Source organism: Copadichromis virginalis, linkage group LG16 (genome assembly GCF_057382275.1).
Source record: "Copadichromis virginalis isolate Kocher_CV1m ecotype Utaka linkage group LG16, C_Virginalis_male_GT1.1, whole genome shotgun sequence".
NCBI lineage: Eukaryota > Metazoa > Chordata > Actinopteri > Cichliformes > Cichlidae > Copadichromis > Copadichromis virginalis.
Genome location: NC_140633.1, coordinates 21,320,565 through 21,346,057, shown reverse-complemented (window position 1 = coordinate 21,346,057; position 25,493 = coordinate 21,320,565). Strand labels below are relative to the sequence as shown.

Sequence of the window (25,493 nt, the reverse complement as noted above, 5' to 3'; positions counted from 1 at the left end):
AAAAAATGATGAATGGTTTTCATTTTATGGCTCACCCCGACTTTTTTTTTTTCTTTTAATCGAGACAAACAATGCTGCCTCTTGAGAAGCTGTGAAGCTATTATAAATATGTTCGTGTATGAGTTACACACGTAAAAAACGAACCAGGCGTTTCTTATTCCCACTGCTCACACACAGACGCACACAAACCACACGCCCTTTATGACAGCAGTCCGCGACTCTGGCAGTTCATTTGGCAAAAGCGCAGGAGCGCACCGCGCTCACCTCTCCTGGTGCGCACCAGCCCTCGATTAACGCGCGACGCTCACTGAGACACATCTACAGTAACCGAGAAGGAGTAAAAAATAAATAAAAGAAAGGACATTAATCTAGTTTTTTTGTTTTTACGTTTTTATTTTCTTTTGCAAATTGGGAAAAAGACAACTTATACCTCATTCAGTCAGTGTGATGGACAGTGGATGCAGAGTAGTGTTATCTGACACTTTAAAGGTTCGAATTCCTTTGAATTTTTTCCTAATATTATACGGCATCAACTTACGCTGCGAAAATTAAATCAGAATCATGGCTGACTACGTGAGAAATGAGACATCCATCAACCCAGAGTGCGTTTTAGCGCAGGTCGACGCGCTGAAGAACGGAGCGGGTAACGGGAGCTTGGAGGCAACAAACATCGCCTGCGGCAACGCGTCCACACTCCTCATACCTCAGCGTGCGAGGCAGAGAGGTGAGCGCGCACACACATAGCTCATCTTTTAATGAAATGTGCCACCATAATGTCTCTTTATTTAATTTTAACGCGCTATTATCTGCACTGAAGCATTGCATACGTCCGCAGACTGTATGCAATGTCCAACTTAAGTTTAATTTGTAGTATTGACTTCATTGGGATGTGATGGGACTGATGAGCTCTGATTTCAGAGAAACTAAAACGGATTGTTTTTGTTTTTCAAGTCCTTAAAACTACAACAGATACAATCTGTGCAACAGATACAATCTGTGCTTTTAACAACTTAAGGTAAAAGCATTCTGTGCTTAACATTTTACCTGGAGGTGACAAACTTTCTGTCTGATACCATTTCAGTCTTTAGGACTTAGCAGTTTATTGGAAGTATATGGAGGTGCGTTAATGCTCTTTTTTTTACAGTAAGGCTGGTTTTTTAGGTTCTATTTATTTTAAGCAAAAAAGTGTACAGAGCAGCAGTGAATTACAGATCAAAGAGGATGCACACAGACAGAGAGGCACATCTAACCCTGGCCACACGGGATTTATTCATAAAAAAAAAAAGTCACAGGGCTGTTCCTCACGGTCATCCCAGTCCTAAAGCATTTTAATGCACTTTATCCAAATTGTGATGAGAACAGAGCACCTGTTATGCATAGACTTCCCCCACCCCCCATGTAAATCTATAAATTTTGGAGGGAAAAAAAGGACATTTGAGTGCATCATCACTGTACACTTGCAATTTCCTGTGTCCTGTTTCCAGCTGCTACATTACATTGTGGGGTCTTCGTAGGTATTGTTGTCACTGAGGAGAGTAGTGATCTTTGTGTGGTAATCCGTTGTGTTTAGGACAGTGCACCTTCCCTTATCAGCTGGTAATATAGTGATGTTGTGGTCTTTGCTCAGGGAAGCGACGGCCTTCTTTTCTTGTAATGTGAGATTAGATGGAGGGACTTTGGAACTGGAGAGGGTGGCTGACACTTTCATCCTGATTTGCTCTGCTTCTGTCTGTGATAATTTGTTAATCACTCACATCCTGGGCCATTTGACCTCAGGAAATCACATGATAGGGTGGAGCCAGGTTTCACAATGAGCTCACCCGAAACTCTGGCTGATTGGGACCCACACCCGCTTTCACACTTTGGCTCATGTGATTAGGTAGAGGATCATCCTTTGTCCCTCTTTGGGGGGAAACTCCCACTTGGTTTAAATCTGGGACTCTCCGCCATTTGACCTTAGAACTGAAGAAGCTTCTCGGATGAGAGGTGAAATGTCTTCAAGCAACTCAAAGAAGTCCAGACGCTTTTCTTTCCAAGCTCCTTAGACTACGATGACCTGGATGACTGAGAACCTTCACAGACATTATCAATCTTCACTCCTCAGAATTTGTCAGTGTTTCTGTGTTTGGATGAGGTGGTTTTGCCACATGTGCCTACGCTTGTGTGTGTGTGTGTGTGTGTTTGTGTGTGTGTTTGTGAGCAGCATAGTGTCAGTATACTTTTATATAAATGACAGATACCTGTACCCCTTTTATAAGACTTAAAACTGTAGTGCATTGTAGGCGATGATGATTGATTTGCCTCTCCCTCAATCATTCCCATAATTACACACGATCTTTTACACCTCCCAGTGGTAAGTAATTTCAAACTGAGGCTGAATTAGAACACTTCAAATTACAAGCCCACTGAGGGCACATCTAACAAGTACAGATCAATGTAAGGTGGCTTGTGTCTCCCGAGCCTGGCAGCAGATGTGTTTCATATATTATATGCAGCAAACTAAGATATTTTCTTTCCCCCACAACATGTCAATCACTCCTTCAAATCAGGCCGTTCTTTCTCTCTGGTTAATATTCTCACTGTATCTCATAACTGCACTTCATACTGATCTCAGATGATCATATAAATAGATCAAATTAAAGTGTCGGACCCAGTGCAGCTGCTGTCACCGTCATTTCTCACTCCATCACTCCCAAATTGATTGCTTCTCCACCTCTGTCAATCATTCTTCTCATCTCCTCTTTCTGCCCTTCTGTGTTTATCAGGCAGATTGAGTTGCATCACTGTCAGACTTTGAAAGAGTTACGTATGTTTTATGCAGATTGGTGACCTCAAGGAGCGTGCCGTGGACCACATGTAGTCTGCAGGGATTTAGTAAATTTATCCTTCCTCAATGGATGACATTTATTTTGATCAGTGAGATATCTCCAGTCCAGGCTCCGCCTGTTTGCCAAAGAGTGTTTTTTTGTATAAATCATTTGATATGTGTATAAGAGGAGAGGGTACACTAAAAGCCAAGCTATGATACTGCATGATTTACAGTAAGTTGTGAATGAAAGTTGCCATAAAAATGGAAAACACAAAGGGAAAGTGCTGTAAGTATTAAATTTGAGAATTTAATGCACATTTTCTGAAGACAGAAATATGACACAAAATTGTTGGAATAACCTGGTAACAAAAAAAGGGTTGCTCTGCAAAATGTCTATGTACATCCGCTGCTTTGTGAGCATTTCACCATGGATACTGGCATTCACCCCTGAGCGAGGCACAAAGTGGGAGCGAGTGCATGTCAAAGTAAGGCCAAACCTCTGCAAGCTCCAGGTGGAAACATGTTGCTCGACTGCAGACACCTTTCAAAATGGTTTCACACTCAACACAGTGCAGGTGTTGTTTCAGGTTTGAAAAAGAAAAAGAACAAAACAAAAAGCGAGAAAAAAAAGGTAAAAAAAAAAGAAAAAAAAAAAGACACCTACGTATTCTCTAAGGGCTTCAAGGCACATGGATTTACATCATCGCTGTAGACTTCAGTTACTGTGGCTTCACAGGAAGCTTGTCACACGTTGCTTGGTTTTCATTAATAGAATCAATAAAAATCCTTATACTTTATCTAGGATACTGGAAATCTGGCGCATAATTTGTCACTCGAGCAGCAGGAGGCAATTTCTGGAGGGGATGATGAAAAATAATGAAAGAGGGGTCTGTTGTCAGTGCCAGGAGCAAACCACCATTTCAAATCTGTTTTCAGAAAGCAGTTTATGCAAAACAACAGGTGTCTAGTAAACAAAAAAACCCCAAAGTAAAATGTACAAAAATGTAACCATTTTCCCTTTCATTTCTTCTTTTTCTCCCACCACTTCTCTCAGCGCTCCATCTACTGTCGCTCACACCCTCGCTTCTCACTCTGCCTGTGAGAGCTGAGGTGTTTAATACATGCCTGCGCTGTGCGACAAGCAGCAAACCTAATGTTCTGCATGCTGACCGCTGTGATGGGAGACTCTGTGGATTGCATGCTGTAGTCTGTCAGTCAGCAGTAAATGGGTTTGCTCGTTGCCGCGATCAACTGTTCGGTTGGGGGGTGGGGGTGGGTTGGGGGGGGTGTTGACTTAGTGACAAGGCTTAGGTGGCATTTACCCTGCTGGATTAGCCACTAGCTGTGACATTTACCAATACCTAGGTCTAACAGGAGACGAGCCAGCTTTCCTCTCACAGGCGCAGCGACACGAGGGTATACTGGGATTTAAAACGATGGGTGTTGCATATGTTTAAGAGACTGGTGAAATGCAGGGTTAGTAAATTATCTATAATATCCTGTGTAGCTACTGGTTGCAAGAAACATACGAAACCTTTAATATTCATTAATGAAATACAAACTCTTATACTTTTGTTCATAATTGAACATATTAAATAACAGGCTTACTTTACTTGTCAGTTGAATTGTTACAGATGATTTGTTAGCATCTGCTCTGCAGTGTTTAAACAGCACTTTAATGGCTGGTAAGTTGTTATTAATGACATGTTAGATATGCTGTCGCACATTATTTGCAAATTTGTTCTGCATGAAAAAAAAGCGTAACAATCAATGGTGTCCAATACGACCCACATCTTGCATCTCTGTGTGATCTGCCCAAATTCAGAGACGTATCTCTCTATTACATAGTGAAACAACATGTGCTGGCAATGGAGCCGAACAAGAAATAAATGACACATGATCTAAAGCAGCATATCTGGCCTCTTTCGGATAATTGCAAGTAGAAAACCCCCAGCAGTTAAAACAAAGTGATTTTTCCTGCAGTCTGTAAACAGAGAGCAGACTGTGTGTCAGCGTCAGTGGCCAGACGTGGATGTGCTACAGGCTTCCCTTCTGTCATTTGGCTCTTTAAACTGAAAAGACTTTTGGTTTAGCTGGGTACAAACAAAGCCTTGCCAAATGGTCAGTGTTGGTTTCAGTAATAACTTCCTATCTATAGAGTAATTTCCTGCAACATTAACCATTACATGATATTTCTCTGCCTCACTGGCAGCTCTGGCCTCTGTGTTATGTTTGTGTCTGTCTGTATGTGTCTGATTTGATTTTTTTGTCCCCTATCTGGCCCATTCTGCTGTATAACAAGAAAACCAGACGCAAATTTTCAGGCCAGATTTTCAGGCCAGAATTCAAATATGCTGGTAATTACAAACATTCAGACTAATATGTAACTTCCTGAGGTCTAAGTTGTCATTTCTCATTTTATAAAATTGTTTTCTCAAATCTCCCAAGGGAAAAAAGAAAACAATCATTCTAAGAAAAAAAATTCCACCCCCAATCACCCTATATTTTGCCTTTCTCTACAATATAGCGTAATGGCATGGTAATGTTAGCTTGGCTCAAAGCTCAGTATACAGTGGTGAAGTGATGACATTTTATAGTGTGAAGAAGTATTTGCCCCTTCCTGATTTCTTTCTCTTTTTTGTTTGCATATTTTTCACACTTAGATTTAGATGGTCAAACAAATGCAGTTTTTAATGCATGAATTCATGTATTACGGGAAAAAGCTGTTCATACTTACCTGGCGGGTATGAAGTAAACTAGAAATTCCTGCCTTATTTTTAAGGGTATAGCAGATGTCTTGGTCATGATTGCTAACTTAATGTTATGGAGCAGCTAGTGTATCTAAACTAAAAAAAAAAAAGCGACCAATAAAAAGCAGCATATTATTCCATGATCACGAGAAACTCAAGAACAGCTAAGAAAAAAAACTGTTGACATCTATCTGTGTGGAAAGGATTACAGGGCCATTTCTAAGGCTTTGAAACTCCAGTCAAACACAGTGAGAGACATTGTCCACAAATGGAGAAAACATGGAACAGTAGTGAACCTTCCCAGGAGTTTTCTAACAAACTACTCCAAAACTATATTGATGACTCATCCAGGAGATCACAAAAGAACCCAGAACAACAGGAAAGCTTGCCATGATTGATGTAACCAGGAATTTTACTCTCTACCAGAAAATCTCGTGTGACTGAATTAAAACAATTCGGGGGAAATAAAATGAGCAAAAATTCCTCCACATTGTCGTGAAAGACTCAGTGCCAGTTATTGCACTTTCTCCCAAGAGTGGCACAAGTTATCAAGTTTAGAAGGCAATTACTTTTTCACACAGGGCCAAACAGTTCTGGGTAAATCATCATTTAAACAATGCACTTTTAAATTCTTGTCTAAAGTCAAAATTTGATTGACAAATAAGTGATAAGTGCAATAAAGTAATGAATGAGGAAGCACTGTGTATCCGAAAAGACAGTGGACACATAACTGTAGATGTAAATTGCAACATTAAAGCTTTAGTGCTTTAATCTTTCTTAAGCACCAATTCTTTAGAAATTACTAATTTGTAGTAATTACTAATTCTAGTATAAAATTACATTAAGATGTTAGTTTCATTTTGGATCTGTTTTCTGAAAGAAACAGCGATGAGAAAGAAGGCAAAAGTAACCAGAAGGAAAAGAATGAATAAAATGTGCTTTGGGGGTTACCCTGCTCCCTCTCAACTACAATACAGTAGGTTAAAAAATTGTTTTTCAAAAGTCTGTGCAAAAACAGTTTCACCTTATCTTATCAACTACTATTTTGTTTCTTACCCTTATTTAAGATATTTTACCAACATCAATAACCCTATAGAGTAGATGTGTTAAATCAAGATGTGGGCCCATTTTCACAAGCGAAGATTTCACTGTATGAAAAATGCACAGACCGTACAGCCTGTTGTTGAAGTAAGCACTAGTCATCAAATTCTGAATCATCGTTCCACCCCCCCCCCCCCCCCCCTTTTTTTTTATTACAGTCATAAATCACATCTGGCCAAGTATAATATACCTATAGCACCTCTACAGGGAAGGTTTACTGACTTGAGGAGTTCATTATGTGATTTTTCTTTTGTTTTACAAAAGCTCAACAATGCTTATATTTTTTTGTCATTTACTTTCCCTTACATAGTAATCATTGCCAAATAAATAAATGGCAAATAAGTAGCTTTGGTTCAGCATAACATAGCACCACTGAAGGAACGATGGGCTGGGAGGTCAGTTCCCTGATCATTAATGATGATGGTCACAGAATTGATCATCATCAGTTGATGTGAGATCAGGAACTGACCTCCCAGCCCATCGTTCCTTCAGTGGTGCTAGTTTCAGTCATTGTGCAAATGCACTGTTTATAAAATTGAGGAAACCTGCAGTCAGCTGAGACTGAAGAAGTCACTTGGATGAGTGACGAAACGTTTCTCCCACTGAAAACGCTACGACCAGATGAACAGAGTCAACCCTTTGGGCTATATATGAGTCTGTTTTGCAATATGTTCACAACCTTAAAAATAAGTTATTATCAGAAGTTCAAGTAACAATAATATTAATTTTAGCATTTAAACAGACTCATTGAGTACCGCATTTTCATTTTGCGGCACTAATCAGCCCAGCGACGCTGTGAAACAGAAGACTGCAGTATTAGGGTGCTCCCTTTGCAGACATGTTTTGGCCCGTGTGAGAGAAAGGTAAAATATTAAGAATGCCTCCATTCTACACTGATGAGCCAAGTAGCAGCTATTGCGAAGACTGTCCTGAAGGAACTGGTAAATGTGCTCAGGGAGTTATCAGCGAGCACACAGGAAAGCTAATTGGCTTTGATTAGGCAGAAGCCAGTGTAACATATTTCATTAAGCAAGAGAGGGTGAAAGAGAGATAGACAGTAATGAAGAAGAGTGTTGCTTCCTCTTTCTTGCCAATCATGTGTCTCCGTATTTCCATTCTGCTTTTGCGCCCTCAATGCAAATGTAACAATTTCAGTGGCTGCAGTTTGCATGTCTGTTATTAGCACACCAACCATATTAGAGCTTAATGCTTTTTATTTGCATAGGAGGAGTTTGTGAGACAGATGGTGGAGGCACATGTCATTAGATGTGTGTGTGTGTGTGTGTGTGTGTGCGTGCGTGCGTGCGTGTGTGTGTGTGTGTGTGTGTGTGTGTGTGTGTGTGTGTGTGAAAGGGAGAGACAGAGAGAGAGAGACCATATGACTCACTGGCATACTGTCTTTTTGCTGACCAAGCTAAGTGATACAAGAACATTTGAGTGAATGGGTGGTTTCAAGAGCACCAAATCAATTTGGTAAGACATGATTCTATTTTTATCCATGAACTATAAATATGCTCATATGCATTAGGAGCACCGAAGCAATTCCAATAATGTACCTCTTTAACTTCATGTCCGCTCTTGGGTATCCATGTTCAGATTTTGCAGCACAACCTGAACATTACGTCGCCTTCTGTTAAGCAGGCAGATAAGTGGAGCTCGGATTATCCCAGCCAGCTGTGCACAATACACATGTTTACATCCCAGGTGGATTACTAAAAGTCAATAAGAGTTAGGTTTGGGATTACTTCAAATAAATGTGGTTCTGGGTGTTTTTTTTATGTTGTGTTGTTAATCCTACTTTTTATATTGGAAGTCACTGATGTGATCCTTAAGGAATGTCCTTAAAGCAACGGAAATGTTAATCGATGCTGGCATTAGCTCCTGATTCTTAAATAAAACACTCAGTGCTCAAAACACAAGCACTAGGCTACCTTTTTTTTCTCATGCACTTTGGCAAATTAGGTGGGAGCCACATTGTCGTGTGTCTGGATGCTGATTTTTTAATTTTTTACATTTTTTTAAACAGTAAAAGCTTTCTACTTTAACTGAGAGCAGAGGGGGAAAGAATCAATGGAGTATTAAAGCAGCAAAAGACTTCTGAAACTGAAACATTTAAAAGTCAAGTAGATTTAAATTAAAAACACAATGACCATAGCCTCACTAAAAAAGGGCACTGCAATGAGTGAAAAAAAGAATAATTAAAAACAAATTAAAACACAAAAAAAGAAGAAGACAGAAAGGGATATCAATAAATTTGGTGATTTCAAGGACACAGACACTCTTGATATATATTTGCAGACTTTAGTTAATCTAATTTACCGGTGCCTTTGAGGAACTGCGGTGGTATATTTTCAGGGGATTAAAGGCTTGAGTGTGTTTGACTGCACATGCCTCCACAACTGTGTCAGTGAAGTCCGGGCTTATGTGTGCGATGTGATTTGTGTCCTCAAGATTCAGCACACATGGGTACCTCCAATCCCCAGGATACAGACACAGTAGCTAACCTGTTTAAAAGAGTGTTGTGTCTAAGAAGGGAGGCGAGGTGAAGATAAGAGAGAATGCCGTTAACATGGACTTTACAGGATATGATCCAGTGAAGCTGCCAATGGCTGAGGGCACAGAGAGGCTTTAGGTAATCTTTTACATTTAACAGTATTTTTATGCAAGATTGAGACTGTAACTTTAGGATAGGAAAATAAAAAAAACCTTCTAAATTTGTTAGAGGAACTTGGTTGAAATGGCACTGAAGGAATGAAAAGCAAATGATATTAACTGTTTCACACATAAATTGAATATTTTTCAGAGGTTGTTGCTGAGCTCCTGCAGCCTGGAGACTGCTATTCAATTTACAAAAATAATTTGAAAGGATGCGCTCGATAGTTTTAGTGTCGTTGTAATCCTGTAAGTATTATTTCATACTGACTTTTACCTGCTAACTTGAAAAAAAAATGTAACTATCTGCCTGTCAGGGTTTATCATTTAAAAGGATGACATCATTTTAAGGTGTATGAACTTGCCTCGTATCATGGGTTTTATAACATGGGTTTTAGTGCTATCCAGATGTTCTCCAGATAAAGAGGGGAAGAGATTTGTTGGCTATTTGGGATGCAGCTGTTACAGGAAGTAATGAATCAGTGAACGTATTTTAAAAATCCACTTTGGGAATGTTTAAACCTGCCTATAGTAGGTGAGAGACCTGGAAAAACCTAGCGTGTGTTATCTGTTATGACTCTTTGTAGTTTTTTGTATTTGCATTATTTATTTTGTAGGGACCTGTCATTTCGTGGGATCTAAATCCCTCTTTTGGGAATACAAATCAAGTCCCATTCAAATAAACACAATCGAGATTTAAAACATGGTTTAAGTTCCTTGTTAGGATTCCAGCCTCCCCTACCACCACGCCTTGAACCCACTGCGCCACTCCTCTTCTGCAGTGGCACCGCTAACCACACCCCGCCACAATATCATCATCAAAATCGTGGATTAAAAAAAAAGAGGTTCCAATATAAAAGTTGTGTTACACCTCTGACTCCACAGATATTTGCCCCATACAGCCGTCAGGACAACCGGCAGCTGTAATCAAATTACAATAACATCTTCAGAGCTTATGATTTCACTTTCTCTTTTCTAAGCTCTTCCCTTTTTCTCTGTCTCTCTAAAAGCCAAGGTTAACACAGTCAGCTCCTCTCGACTTAAAAAGGGTCATTTATCTTGCCAGTGGTATCAGGAGAGAGTCCACTACCTTATGGGAGGATCCAGCTCACAGGATTTTTCATGAGGCAGCATGAAGTGAATTTTTACAGCAAAGTTTAAATATTTAAACTAATAAGAAGGTGCATCCAACTCTAGTCCTTTTTCCTAGCATAACTTTCTATAATTTTTATGCAGTTGCACCATTCTGACTTTTTCTCAGAATTCAGAAAAAGAAGAAAAAAAAAGACGTACCCACTTTTTTTTCCCCCAGTGGCCCTAATCCTCTTCTGTATTATCATCACCATCACTCTGTAGATACACAATTGTCTTCTATTGATTAAAACTTAAGGTTAAATCCATGTAACTTTTTGTTTCATTGCAATAATTTTTACGGTTATGCCAAAAGTGGGCCAAAAGAAACTAGGGAAGACAAGCTAAACAAAACCTAACCTTTGATTAGGTCAGAGTCCACAGTCCACAAAACAAAATGAGCAAAATTCACAAACTCTAGGAACAACAGGAAGCACACAAATGAGGCCAATCAGGCACACTGACAAAGGTAGAACAGGAGCTATACGCTGAGGGCAAATTGGGAAAATGTGAACAAGAGGGGAACAGAAAACAGAAGAACATAACCAAGGCAATAAACAGACACAAAGTAAATCTCAAAACAAAATACAAGAGATGCTGACGAATAGTGTCTCTTATATTTTGTGATCAATGATATGATCAATATTTTACGATTTTTAAGAGACCACTACTGGATGTAAAAACAAGGTCCCCTCTGTTGTTGCTGATGCTCTTGGACCACAACAATTTTTGGCCAACACAGTGTTTATAGACAGGAAACAGAGCAGTGCCACTCTGCAAATTTTCAGCTGGGGATAAATTGAACTGTCAGGACACTTTTCACACCATAACAGTTTGGACACAGTCACCGACACTGTAATGTCCTTCATTGTGGCCATGGCATATTGTCACTTAATAGCATCTAACATTTTACAAACAAACCAGCGCAGTTTAAAGGTAATAAAAACTGTGCAAAGCATTACAATATAATAATAATATTTTAACAGTAACAACTCCCAGTTGTACTGCTGTTGGCTGCACAATCAGACGTTCCACCTTTAAGAGACAAATCCTAGCAGATAAGACCCTGCTCACTCATTGACTTTTACAACTTAATAAACACAGCGAGAATTAGACAGCTTTATGAAGCTAAAAAGTGAAGAGTACACCACTGAATGAAAACAGACTAACACTTTAGCACGCTAATATTCCCTGTGTTCTTCTTCTTTTTGTTACCAGATGAAGACCACACACTTCGGATCCTGCTCTATTCGCTGATCTTCTTCCTGAGTGTATTCGGAAACCTGCTGATCATTGTTGTTCTAACGGTCAACAAGCGCATGCGCACCGTGACCAACACCTTCTTGCTGTCTCTTGCCGTCAGTGACCTGATGATGGCCATCTTCTGCATGCCCTTCAACCTCATCCCCAGCATCCTTAAGGACTTTATCTTTGGAGCTGCCATGTGCAAGATAGTCACCTACCTCATGGGTGAGAGAAAGGGGGTGTAGTGATTTCAGATATTTGGAAGCTACCTTTTTACATTTTAGGAACATTTTAGTTTCTTAAATTTTCTTAGCTAAGCTTATTGGAGAGATACAATTTATTTCATTTTAATCTATCTGTACCATAAATTTTAGGTTTCCCTATGGTAAAGACATATATAGACATACATTGTAAATATAGCTGTGTTTTACAGAACGATAATGTACGTACAAATGTCCTTGGTACAATGTTGGTGATAATCTTTTTAGCTGATACAGAAGAACTGCTATGAAGTGCTGTATAAATCTGATTCAGTTGAATTTTAAGCAGCACAGTCGCACATCGGTGGTTTGCAATAAGATGAGAGGTCAGACACCTTCTGATGGAGGTTAAAAGTATCTCTACCAATGGGAATTTCTTCAGGGAGCCTGTATGGGCTTTTCTGTGAACAGTGTTAAAGTTCAAGCTTGTGGTGAGGATAGCAAATCATCAAAAGCCATTTTAATGCCATGAAACTAAAGAATGTGAAGCAACTTTCAGTAACTTTGCTCCAAATTTCTGCAAATATCTGCAAATTTAGAGTTCACTCCAGACTAATGGGAGTCACTTTCCATCTCATATTTACAAGAACAACATTTAAAATCAGTATTAATGATATATGAATTATATAAATGAATACACAATATATATATTAATAATGTATGAAATCTAAATCAGCGACAGTAGGTTACAGATAATTACAAAGCTAAAGATGCTGTCATTTGTTAGCAAGCAGTGTGTAAATATTACATTTTAGTTCAATTCAAATCTATGTTTATGGCACCAAATCACAATACAGTCACCTCAAGGCATTTAATAATGTAAGGTAAAGACCTTATAATAATGAAAAATGAAAAGGAAAACCCCCAAGAATGATGACAGTGGGAAGGAAAAACTCCCTTTTAACAGGAAGAATACTGGAGCAGAACCAGGCTCAAGGAGGGGCGGCTAAAGGATGAGGATGAATAAAAGAACATCATTTTCTCCAATTATGGCATTTACTATAGGCAACATTTATGCTTGCCTAGACACTTTTCTTAATTCTTTCCTCATCAGACATTTGTCTGCAGATTATAAAGAGATACATTTTTCAGTTCACTACGGAATTACTTTTCTGGCTTTTGGTAAATTAGTTGGGCTCTGAGGGGAGTTGTTAATGGTGATCGAGTTATCTGTAAAGGATATTGGGTCAGTCATCATTTACAGTTAAGGGCCCACAGATTTGGAATACTTTGCAACCAGAAATAGAAAAAACAAAAACAAACAAATTAACTGTATTTAAAAAGTTTAACGCAAAGGCAAAAATAATGGCTTAAACAAAAGAAAATCTATAATCATGTATCATGTAATCATTGATTATGTATCATTTTTCAAAAGCAAAAATCTTTTTGTCTGATGCAAGCTGATTTGGCATCATTTGCTATTTTAAATCTAAGCAATTACATTTCGAGTTTGACTGCAAAGCTAAGTCAATTTTACCTGGAAAACAATTAACTTGGATTATTAGAAAATGGTGGCACGGTGGTTAGCACTGTTGCCGCACAGCAAGAAGGTCCCGAGTTCAATTCCAACATCAGGCCGGTCTTTCTGTGTGGAGTTTGCATGTTCTCCCCGTGTTTGCATGGGTTCCCTCCGGGTACTCCGGCTTCCTCCCACCGTCCAAAGACATGCAGCTTGAGGGGATAGGTTAATTGGAAAATCCAAATTGCCATTGTGTGAATGGTGTGAATGTGAGTGCGAATGGTTGTCTGTCCCTGTGTGTTGGCCCTGCGACAGACTGGCGACCTGTCCAGGGTGTACCCCGCCTCTCGCCCTATGACAGCTGGGATAGGCTCCAGCGCCCCCCGCGACCCTGAAAAGGATAAGTGGAAGCGAATGGATGGATGGATATTAGAAAATGAAACAATCATCAGTGGCAGCTGGTGGTTTCATACTAAATGAAGACACCATTCAGATGCACTGACTATAGTGTTCCTGTTGCTTTCTAATCCTGTACTTCACTTAACCTTAATAAAATCTGTGAAAACAATGGGGAGCAATAGCAGACAGAGGGTTAGGATCTCTCACCTTTTGACCTTCAGCTTATACAAGTGGCACGTATTCTCACTTGTTTGTAACAAGGATGACGTGCCCCTAACCCGCTCAGTCTGAAGCCTTTTTTTGACATTCCCACCTATGCACCATCCCTCACTTCATAAACAGCTCAACAGCTGTGAGGCTAGAGCTTTCTACAGACAAGAGACACTTGAGAGCTTCTTTAAAAATTCAAAAAACAAGTCTTCATAAACCCAGACTGAAAAAAAACAAAAACCTGGAGCACAAACGCGCAATTTTACATCTTTAAAGATAAAATGTGATGATGAAATATCAAGATTAGACTGGGGCTACTGACCCTGAATTCTCAACTGTGTCTCCACCAAATTGGTTGCTACATAGAGTAAATGAAGCACAATTTAATGAGTGAATGTGCCGCCCTTGGCAACCATTGAAAAATTGCGTTTGCACAAATAGCAGAAACATATTTGTCCACGGAGTGGAAAGAGTTAAGCATAATGTTTAAGTATATATTTTCTACAGAATGGCCTCTTAAAATAATTTGAAGGGGGAATGAGATGGAGGTAAGCTTTAGTCTTTAATTCAGTGTGTAATATGGTTGCTTATTTCATTTAAGTAGTTAATTAATGTACTGTAACGCAGATACCTGGAAAAGGAGAGGACATAACATTTTTATGTTAACAACATAAGAAATTCCAATGCAATTATTGATATTCAAATATGTCAAAAAAAATAAAGCAAACAAGAACAGGAGGGCTTTTGTGCCCAGAATTATTTGAGAACTGAAGAGAAAAGAAGGCTCATGTAAAGCTTATGAAGGCAGCCATCATTAAGGTGCACTGAAGAAAAGGACCCTAAGGGGAGACTATTGGTGGATTGTCTCCTGCTTCCTTGGGGGATGCTCTAAAGCTTCCTTCGTATATAACCATAGTGCACCTAAGGGTCTCTTGCTCCCTCTCTCTGACACACACACACACACACACACACACACACACACTCAGTCTGTATTGTGTATTCTTGCTGAAGACCTGGATAAGAGAGGTGAAGAGTAATTTCCCGTCTTGCCCTGTCACTACAGGGATGGCAGATCAAATCTGTGGCTCAGGCCAGCATGATTTCCTCCACCACATGATTCAGATAACTGTCTCCACCTCACACTATATTCATTTGCAAACACGTCTCCACCGACTGCAGCTTTTTGTTATGATTGCAGATAATAGCCTACTTGCTTTGTGTTATTTTTTTATTATGGGTCCAAACTCTTTTTTGGCACTGAGCAGTAATAAAGGTTTATACAGTACAATAAAAGATGTCATTAGATACAAGATAGCAAGAACACAGTATTTTACCTGCTTACTTTTTTGTTTGTTTTCCAACAGGCATATCCGTGAGCATCTCCACTTTTAGCCTGGTTGCCATAGCAATTGAGCGCTATAGCGCCATCTGTAACCCCCTGAAGTCACGGGTATGGCAGACCCGTTCGCACGCCTATCGGGTGATTGCTGCCACGTGGGTGCTGGCCTTGATCATTATGATCCCCTATCCGATCATCAGTCACCTGGAGTCGTTTCCGCGCCGTGACAACACTACAGCACACCGGTGTCGCCACAAGTGGCCTGTCGCAACTGCGGAGCAGACCTGGTGCGTGTCTTGGTTCACTTTGGTAACATAAATCATGAGTGCTATGTTCAAAATTACACTCTTCACCCATCACCAGGGTCAAGAGTGTAATTTCCAGGGGCATTAGGGGCTTATGACCCCCCCCCCAATAGTCAGACCCAACCAATATAACCCCCTCAATAAAATTATGAATAATCTTGCATAAATAGGCTGTTGATTTTCTTTACTCGTTTCAGGTATCACCAGCAAAATAGTTGCATGTTTACTCATCTGGGAATTTACCCAGATTTATTTATTTATTTAGACAGAGATCATGACCCCCCCCCCCCCCCCCAATGTTCAGCACAAAGTTACGCCGATGACCAGGGTTATTATAGTTTGCGTTGCAACTTGCCTGGTTAGGCATTGATTGATGTGTTACAACACTGTGAGTCTGTATTTATTAAAATACCTGTACTAATTTTTGCAAATCTTAACACAGAGGCATGTACACTATGCAATACAAAATAGCTAAAATATAATTAAAAAGACTAAAACTAGCACTGGCACTATTAAAAACTAAACTACAACTAAACATTTTCAAACTAAATGAAGTTACAATGAATTAAAAACAGATTATTAGATACATTACAAAAAATAAACAGTTCTCGGAATAATTTGTTTTCTTATTCTAAAATTATGAGAAAAAAAATTGGCAGAAATTTCCTTTAATGGCCCGTAATCTGTAACATGCAATGCCAGTGCAAAGTGAATGAGATCTGAGATAAAGTGCTCTGAACTTCCAGGTAAGCAAATGAGAGAATAAGATCTGATTGACATATGACCTGATCGTAAATACATTAGAGGGGTTACCTAGGCAACAGGAACCTGGAAGCAACCACCTTTAAGCTTCAAAGTGAAACATGACGAATGAATCGCTTCCACTGTGGATGCAGCTTACCCCTTACCCTCAACCCTTATCAACTTGGTAAACTCAGTAAAGAAAGTTTTTCACACAAATCTTCAGTTCTATGAAAAACTTAGCACACACCTTGAAAAACGAGTTTTAATATCAAAAACTTCGTTTCTGCACTTATATTACTTTCGGATAACTCTGTAATGTGACGTAAAAAGCTTCTCTCCCCCCCAGACAGGCTGTTATAGATTTGCTGGTGAGCTTGGGATCACGGTCATGTTGCATGACCCAATTTCAACCAAGCTTTAGCTGTCAGACAGATGGCCTCACATTTGATTCTAGAATACTTTAGTATACAGAGCAGTTCATGGTCAATTCAATGACCGCAAGATACCCAGTTCCCGTGGCTGTGCAGCATGACACTGAGATGTTTGTGCTGATATGTTGCATTTGGTTTTTGCCAAATGTAGCAAAAATCTTCACGTTAGTCTTGTCTGTGCAAAGGGCATTGCTCCGGAAGTCCATGCCACAATATTCTTGATTGTTCTACAGCACGGGTCCCCAACTCCAGGCCTCGAGGGCCGGTGTCCTGCAGTATTTAGATGTGTCCTTGATCCAACACAGCTCATTCAAATGGCTAAATTACCTCCTCAACATGTCTTGCAGTTCTCCAGAGGTCTGGTAATGAATTAATCATTTGATTCAGGTGTATAGACCCAGGGTGAGATCCAAAACCTGCAGGACACCGGCCCTCGAGGCCTGGAGTTGGGGCCCCTGTTCTACAGTCTAACCTTAGGGGTGGTGGTTTGCTGGGAAGTCCATTGTGGCATTGTGTTAGCACACGTCTGAATGCTCCAGAACAGCAAACTGGCAAATGTTCTGTTTTGTCAGTTTGCAACATTTTTTTTCTGCTGGCGACTTATTTATTTTTCCTCATAACAATAAAGCCTTTGTATCCATGTGTATATATGTGTGTATATGAGCTATGTATCAAGTGCCCATAGTATCCACACATTCTCTTGCCAAGTTTGATTCCAGCTGGAGATACAAATCCCCTTTGGGATTGTGACAGGAGGGACATAAAACTCTGCCAAATCAATTATGTGAAGCAACACCTTGTAATAAGTGAATTACATACCACACCAAGTACACCTGCAGCACCAAGACCCATCATTGCAGTGTTTTATGAAAAGTTCTGATTTACTGATTAATACAAGATTTTATTTGCTATGGCTAGGGTAATTGTAGAAGTTGATGTCTTCTTTTACTACTGTGACATTTGTTTTAAGTTGTATTTATAACAAATTCTAATTCTTACCTAATGAGCTAGTGCGGGAGAAAAATAAGAAGAGACTACAAAGAGATCAAAATCAGTGTCTCTTATGTAGACCATTTTATTTGTTATACTTTTCATTTCTTTAACATTATGGTGAGGTAATATATTTATTGTATGCATATTTGATAAAAAAAATATAAGAAAAACAACAACAAAACATATCTGAAAAGTCATTAATGCTCTGAAATTTAGAGAAGGATGTCTCCTGGATTAACGAACATAGACACCATGAGTGGATATGGTACTCAGTCACACAGTGGAAGTTGTTTTAACTCAGGATGGTCTAATATACCATGAAATTTCAGTCATGCTACATAGCCTTAATTTAGTCAGGCATTAAATTAACTCCATGCAACAATATTTTTGGCAACTATAAGACTGAAGATTAAAAGTTCCTATTTCTTCATAGGAAATATGTTTGAACATTTTACTCGTATTATAAACACACATTTCCAGCTATATTTTTACTTCATCATCAAGCCCGCTGTCGGGCCATCCTTCCTTCTTTACTTTCACAACACTTGCAATCACAAAGTGATTTTTAATGTAATAAACTTTAGATGAACTGTGTGTGTTTATGAGTGGTGTGTGTGTCTCTGTGTCCTTTCAGTAAGCCACTCTGTGTTGAAATATCTCATTCACTTCCATGTTTGGACCTGGAGCCTGTTTTAACTATGTCTGTTCAATGTTTATGTGGAACCATTAGGACAGGTGAAGACAACAGAGCGTGCTTCAGTGTGTTTTTGTTATGAATTATGATAAAACAGGCTTTGGATGTAATTTCAGGCGACCATGTGATTATCTTTGTGTGCTCATTATTTTTGTTTTTGTATTTGTGTCTGATTTGTCACGTTTGTATTTCATTTTCTCTTCTGGGTATAAATTCTGCTCCCACTGTCTCTGATGTATTATCATAACATTTGACCCACAGAGCGAAGCAGCTGCAGCAGCAGAGCTGGTATTGTTTTCACCTTGTGAATCTTTCACTGAGCGCTAGATCCCATTTCATTTGATTTTCAATTTATGTAGCAAATGGCCTCAAAACATCCAGTCCACATAAAAAGATTATACATTTTAAAGCGTATCTATGTCTTTTCTGTGTGTCTCAATGAAAACTATAATCCTGTCTCACTGTGTGTGTCTACAATGGTGAACGTATTTGTATAAACCTCTGGAATATTAATGTGTAGTCGTCCCTCGGTGGTATGTGTTTCTTCATGAAATGGCTGATTAGATGAGTACCTTGGGAATTGTTAAAAATGGAAAGGTCATTGGTCTAATCTCCACTTGAGACATTATCTCATCAGTCTCCCTGCAAGACTTTTATTATTATTATTATTATTATTTTATTTAGACACACAATACTGTGTGTCTCAAGCCTGATTTCTTTATATTTTGCTGGGGAAATGAGAAATAGCTGCAGTGATTGATTGAAACATGACCAAACATACATGGGAATACAGCACATAAGGAAAAAACAGAGTTTGCACAATTCTAATGAGCTTAGAAACAAACATTTTACTTTCTTTTCATTTCTATAAGTAGTCTTCAGTCTCCAGGCTTTGTGAGGGACATTCCAAAACTGCGCAAGTTTTCAACTAATATCTTTGGCAATCACCTTGTTGGTGCCAAACTTCTAATTTATGCCTGTCAAACTGTGCTAACGTTGGCATTTTTCATACATTCAACCAAATAAATGGGAACAAATTATATGCTTTTGCAACACGGCTGCTTGTAACAAAGGCCTAAAGATATAATTTAAAATGGGGTTTTTTTTGCTCATGGTCTGTTATGTGTAGCCACAACATTCGTTCATTCTTTGAGTTACATTCCTTTTCATAGGTAGGTATTTGCTGGCTTAACAAAAAGAAAGAACAGAAGAAAGAAAGAGATTCATTAAGTACCAAAGACAAACTCTGAAAGACCTTCAGAAAGCCTGGAGAACTAATCCTCAAGAGACCACTTAAAAAAATCCTTGGAAAGAAGGATTTTTTTCCATCAGTGTTCAGATTTTGCCAACAGGAAAACATCCCTGTTTTGTTAAATTCACTCACTGTAACATTTGCAGGTGTGTAATTGAGAGCCGCCTTCAACCTGAGTGTGGCGCGACCCATTAGCAGACACCGCTCATGTAATAATGCTGTATATGTACAACTGCTATGAATTTTGTTCCAGAACTACTGTCTTTACTTGTTTCCATTTTTATCCAAGTTGTGTTTTTATTTCTGGTCCAGGCAACAAGCTTGTTGGATGTTAAAATGCTCAAATGCAATGCTTTGCTGTGACCCAACAAACCAACAGGCAAACATACAAAGCACGTGATGAATGCGTTACTCATAAGATATATACAGACTGCAACTCAGTACACGGAGTTCACGTGTTATTGTTTTTTTTTGTCCACTGTGGTTGGATTTTTAAACTTCTCGTCTCTCTTTTAGGTACATTCTGCTGTTGCTTGTACTGTTCGCCATTCCAGGCGTGATGATGATCGTGGCCTACGGTTTGATCTCGAGAGAACTTTATCGAGGCATCCAGTTTGAAATGGGCCATAAAAAAGATTCTTCAGGTGAGGCCATTTACACTACAGTACTTATAGAAAACATAAAAGAAAACATAAAGAAAATAGTAAGTTTGAATTAATGTTCCAGAAAGCCATGTGGTTCCAAGAAAACAACAATAAAAAACAGAGAAAACTACAACATTTAAATCGGAATCAGAAACAGAGAAGGTTTATTAATCTCAGTTGTCATAACAGCATGTACACGACATACGGCATAGCTATCATATAAAATGAGGCAAATGTGTATAAATGTAAATACATTAATATAAAAAGGACACGCATATTAACACTTATGTTTTGGAGAAAAAGAGCAGTAATTCAATACATGGACAGGTGAATCAATGTGCCATAACAATAATTTTACTTGTATTCATACTTTTTACACTTTTAAACTGAATCGCAAAAATATTCATCGAAATGATTTGTTAAAGGAAGTAAAAAACGTCTTCATATTAAATGTTTATATAGAACTTTTGTTGGTCCTGTATTTCAGTTCATCTGTGTGTGTAGCTCCAGTATACAGAGAGTATACTTAGTATTTTCACTAAACAGTTAAAAGCACAAAATAGTCGAATAGACGATGGACTCCGAAAACAAACACAAAGTAGATGTTTTTTTTAGTACATTGACAATTTATGAGTAATTCAATTGAGTTTTTTATATGATATAAATTCAATTCAATTCAATTTTATTTATATAGCGCCAAATCACAACAAAAGTCGCCTCAAGGCGCTTCATAGATACAGAGAAAAACCCAACAATCATATGACCCCCTATGAGCAAGCACTTTGGCGACAGTGGGAAGGAAAAACTCCCTTTTAACAGGAAGAAATCTCCGGCAGAACCAGGCTCAGGGAGGGGCGGCCATCTGCTGCGACCGGTTGGGGTGAGAGAAGGAAGACAGGATAAAAGACATGCTGTGGAAGAGAGACAGAGGTTAATAACAGATATGATTCAGTGCAGAGAGGTCTATTAATACATAGTGAGTGAGAAAGGTGACTGGAAAGGAAAAACTCAATGCATCATGGGAATCCCCCGGCAGCCTAAGTCTATTGCAGCATAACTAAGGGAGGATTCAGGATCACCTGGTCCAGCCCTAACTATATGCTTTAGCAAAAAGGAAAGTTTTAAGCCTAATCTTGAAAGTAGAGATAGTGTCTGTCTCCCGAATCCAAACTGGAAGCTGGTTCCACAGAAGAGGGGCCTGAAAACTGAAGGCTCTGCCTCCCATTCTACTTTTAAATACTCTAGGAACAACAAGTAGGCCTGCAGAGCAAGAGCGAAGTGCTCTAATAGGGTGATATGGTACTACAAGGTCATTAAGATAAGATGGGGCCTGATTATTTAAGACCTTGTATGTGAGGAGCAGGATTTTGAATTCAATTCTGGATTTAACAGGAAGCCAATGAAGGGAAGCCAAAACAGGAGAAATATGCTCTCTCTTTCTAGTCCCTGTCAGGACTCTTGCTGCAGCATTTTGGATTAGTTGAAGGCTTGATGAGTCAGATCAGTCAGTGCTCTCTAATTGACTTTACTCTTGTTTTGATTTCACTGTTGAATGAAACTCTCTGTTACTGAATGCCACAATTCTTATCAGCTCATACCAAACAAGTTCGAACCTTACATTTTTTTTCTACAGGGTTTGTGTGAATTATGAGGATTTTTACAAGAATTTCATTAGTGCTACAATTGATATAGTGTGCGCAGGCTAAGTGAAACATAACCTTTCATCGGAATACAAACTCGTGTCTGGGGTGATAGCAGCACCGACTGTCCTTGCTGATGCTCCATTAGAGGATGGATTGGCTGCAGGCATGGACATTACCATCTGTTTGCTCTCAGAGAGAAAGAGATTGTACAAATATAAAAAGAGTTTTTGGAGGAAAACAATATGGATTAAAAACAAACAGGGGAGGAGAAGAGATTGAAAAATTGCATCTTACCTCACAGACTGCAAAACTGCCTCTATGAAATGTGTTTAATAATCCAGCAGGTGCTTTACAATACCAGATCTTGTTTGTATGTGGTACCTTGAGGCTTTTAATTCTGAATCCTCTTTTATTATTTCTTTATAGAGGAAAAGCAAGGTTTTCAAATTGCTTTATTGAATTGTAATACCCCCATAGGCTAGTAAGAATTACTTGCTAATATTCCATCTATGAAGGCAAGAAGTTGCTCTTTAAATGACTCCAAAATAACCTTACACAGGAGTCAGTCAGCTGGCTGCAGGATAAAAGATGATTTCCCAGAATAAACTATTCTTAATGCGATGGCAGAATCACTCTGATATCAAGACCCTTTATGTTTAACAACGCTGACTTGTAGAAAATGTATTCCTTCACAATTAAATTGATTTTCAAATTTTAGTTTTAATGCAGTCGGTGATTGGAATCATTTGGACACACAAAGCCATGGGTTTGTATTCAGAAAAAAACTGTTTGGTTGAGGTTATTAAATGATTTTTAAAAAAATGTAAACAAGCACTTTTTATTTCAGGTATTTGCAAACTCGTTCTTCTCTAAATGGAAACAACATTTTTCCCTAAAATTAATCAAGTGCTGTAAATGTCTGAAAGTTTAATAATGCCGAAGGCATCACAAGTGGATACAGCACTCCATTATAGGATGTTTGTGACTTTATTGCTTTTTTCATTATGTTGATGTAATTTCCTTCCAACGACGTGGCAATTTAGTTTCATAGGATAAAACATTATAAGGTGCAGAGGTGTCGTTAAATGATTTAAAGCATGCCAGAAGAAGGCCCCGACATGAAGTACAGACAGATGGATTCTTAAAGTAATACACAGTTTTATGTCTATATTTTCATTGCTACTGAGTGTGCAATCATTTGGAATAATACCTATATCCAGTATTTTTATTGTTTTAATTATGTTCTGTATTTTTGTTTTGTTCCAGTGGTTTGGCATCAGTTCACTTAAACCTTCAAGTAGTGTCTGTCCTTTATGTCTTTGTGTTTTGAATTTTAATTTGCCTCTGATATAATCCAGACCCATCCCCAAAGGGCACAAAAGGCATAAAGTATCACAAAGCAGGAGCACCGCTCAAACATTAGAGGATGAGGTTTTAAAGAACTTGGCTGAGAATTTGTTTTTATTGCATTTAATTAACACCAAAATACTCTCTCTTTCACCCTGTTTGTCATTTCAGACGTAAATGGCCTGACCTCTACTGTGTCTGCTGGCAGCGATGATGGAGACGGTTGCTATGTGACTGCAGTCCAGCGGCCACACACGATGGAGATGTCTGCAATGGCTGCATCAGGCAGGGCGATCAAGGCAGAGAGGCCACGCAGCAACACATCAGAAGCCAAGCTAGAGGCCAAAAAACGAGTCATTCGCATGTTGGTGGTGATTGTTGTCCTGTTCTTTGTCTGTTGGATGCCACTGTACTGTGTCAACACCTGGCGGGCTTTTGATGAAAGCTCTGCCACACAGACGCTCTCAGGGGCCCCCATCGCTTTTATCCATTTGTTGTGCTACACCTCCGCCTGCGTCAACCCGATTATTTACTGCTTCATGAACACACGCTTCCGCAAAGCTCTGCTCGCCACGTTCTCATGTTGCATCGCGCCTTGCCATCGGCGTCGTCATCGTGGGCTTCGGGACAATGAGGAGGACGCTATGGCAACAGGTGCGTCCATGTCCAAGTTTAGTTACACTACTGTCAGCACTATGGGAACCTGTTGAGGGAAATGGATTCACAACAATTCAAAAAAGACAGCTACAGAGGCAACACGAGACCCAACATCCCCCCAGCTTTTTGTTTTTAACACGTGCTCATAGGGACATTCATGTGAAGTGAAAAAATATGCCATGTGATGTAGCAGCATAGAAGCTTCATTTATGACTGTGAATAAAATTATATATCGATTATCTTAAGAAACTCAGTCTTAAGTGTGAATACCTCCATGGTTGGCTACATGATATGTGAGACAGTCTTTATAACTAAATAGTAATTATGTAGCTATAACAACAAACCCATGATTTGCTATGTAACTTTAAAACTGTGTTTGATGTTTTGCAGTCAGTTGCTGGTTGTCTGTGTTAATGCTGATAATACATTTGCCTTGTGGACAAAGTGCCTGCTTCTAAACTGAATGGCCTTCATTGTCATTGTAAATATATACAAGGAAACTGAGATGTTACTCTGTGGTGCAACGTAAAAAAAACCCCTAAAATACAGGATTATAACTAAGACGTACAATAAAATCTAGGATAAATAAAGGTCTAAAAACCTGTATAAAATATACAAATCTGTATGTACATTAATAAATGAAGTGCGGGTGCAGAGGAGCCAGATGGGTGGCACACTTTTATTATTTTTTCTCATTTGATTTTTATTGCATGAGAGAAGAAACTGAGCTAAAAGCCTGCGTGAGTGAAGTCCTTGATGATGTTGGCAACTCTGCTCAGGTAGCATGAATGGGCAATGTCCTCCAGACGGGAGAGGGGGCACCCAGTGATTTTCTCTGGAGTACTTTCATATCTGCAGCCTGCATACCACGCCGACATGCAGTATGTTACCAGCCTCTCATTTGTTGCCCAGTAGGCCACCATCAGCATCCTGTCCTTACATTTTACGGTCCTCAGATATAAAGACCTCCAGAAACTTGAATGTTTGTGCCCTTTCCACATGAAGAGAGTTTTATAGTTTGCTGACTAGAATGTCTCTAATTATGATATCAAATGCAGAGCTATAGTCACATAGCTCCCTCGGTGTTCTGGGTGGTTTATTGCTGTGTGGATTGCTATGGCAATTGCCTCTTCTGAGGATCTCTTAGCTTTGTAAGCATGTGGATCAGGTGTGGGAGAGGGGCGGCTTTTAATGTGATGCTTGGCAAGCTTCTTGAAGCATTTCATAATCACAGCCATACAGTAAGTGCAATGGATCTACAGTGGGGCAAAAAAGTATTTAGTCAGCCACCTATTGTGCAAGTTCCCCCACCTAAAATGATGACAGAGGTCAGTAATTTGCACCAGAGGTACACTTCAACTGTGAGAGACAGAATGTGAAAAAAAAATCCATGAATCCACATGGTAGGATTTGTAGAGAATTTATTCG

At 39.1% G+C, this 25,493-nt stretch overlaps 1 protein-coding gene across 1 annotated transcript; it reads left to right on the top strand.

Annotated features, from left to right (window-relative positions):
* Nucleotides 1–252: 252 nt before the first annotated feature.
* Nucleotides 253–25,108, top strand: cckbrb (cholecystokinin B receptor b). The gene is made up of 5 exons (XM_085433742.1): nt 253–724; nt 11,662–11,913; nt 15,381–15,642; nt 20,291–20,418; nt 23,580–25,108. The coding sequence occupies exons 1-5, from the start codon at nt 562–564 to the stop codon at nt 24,116–24,118; spliced, it is 1,344 nt and encodes a 447-aa protein (XP_085289868.1). The 5' UTR covers nt 253–561; the 3' UTR covers nt 24,119–25,108.
* Nucleotides 25,109–25,493: the final 385 nt, after the last annotated feature.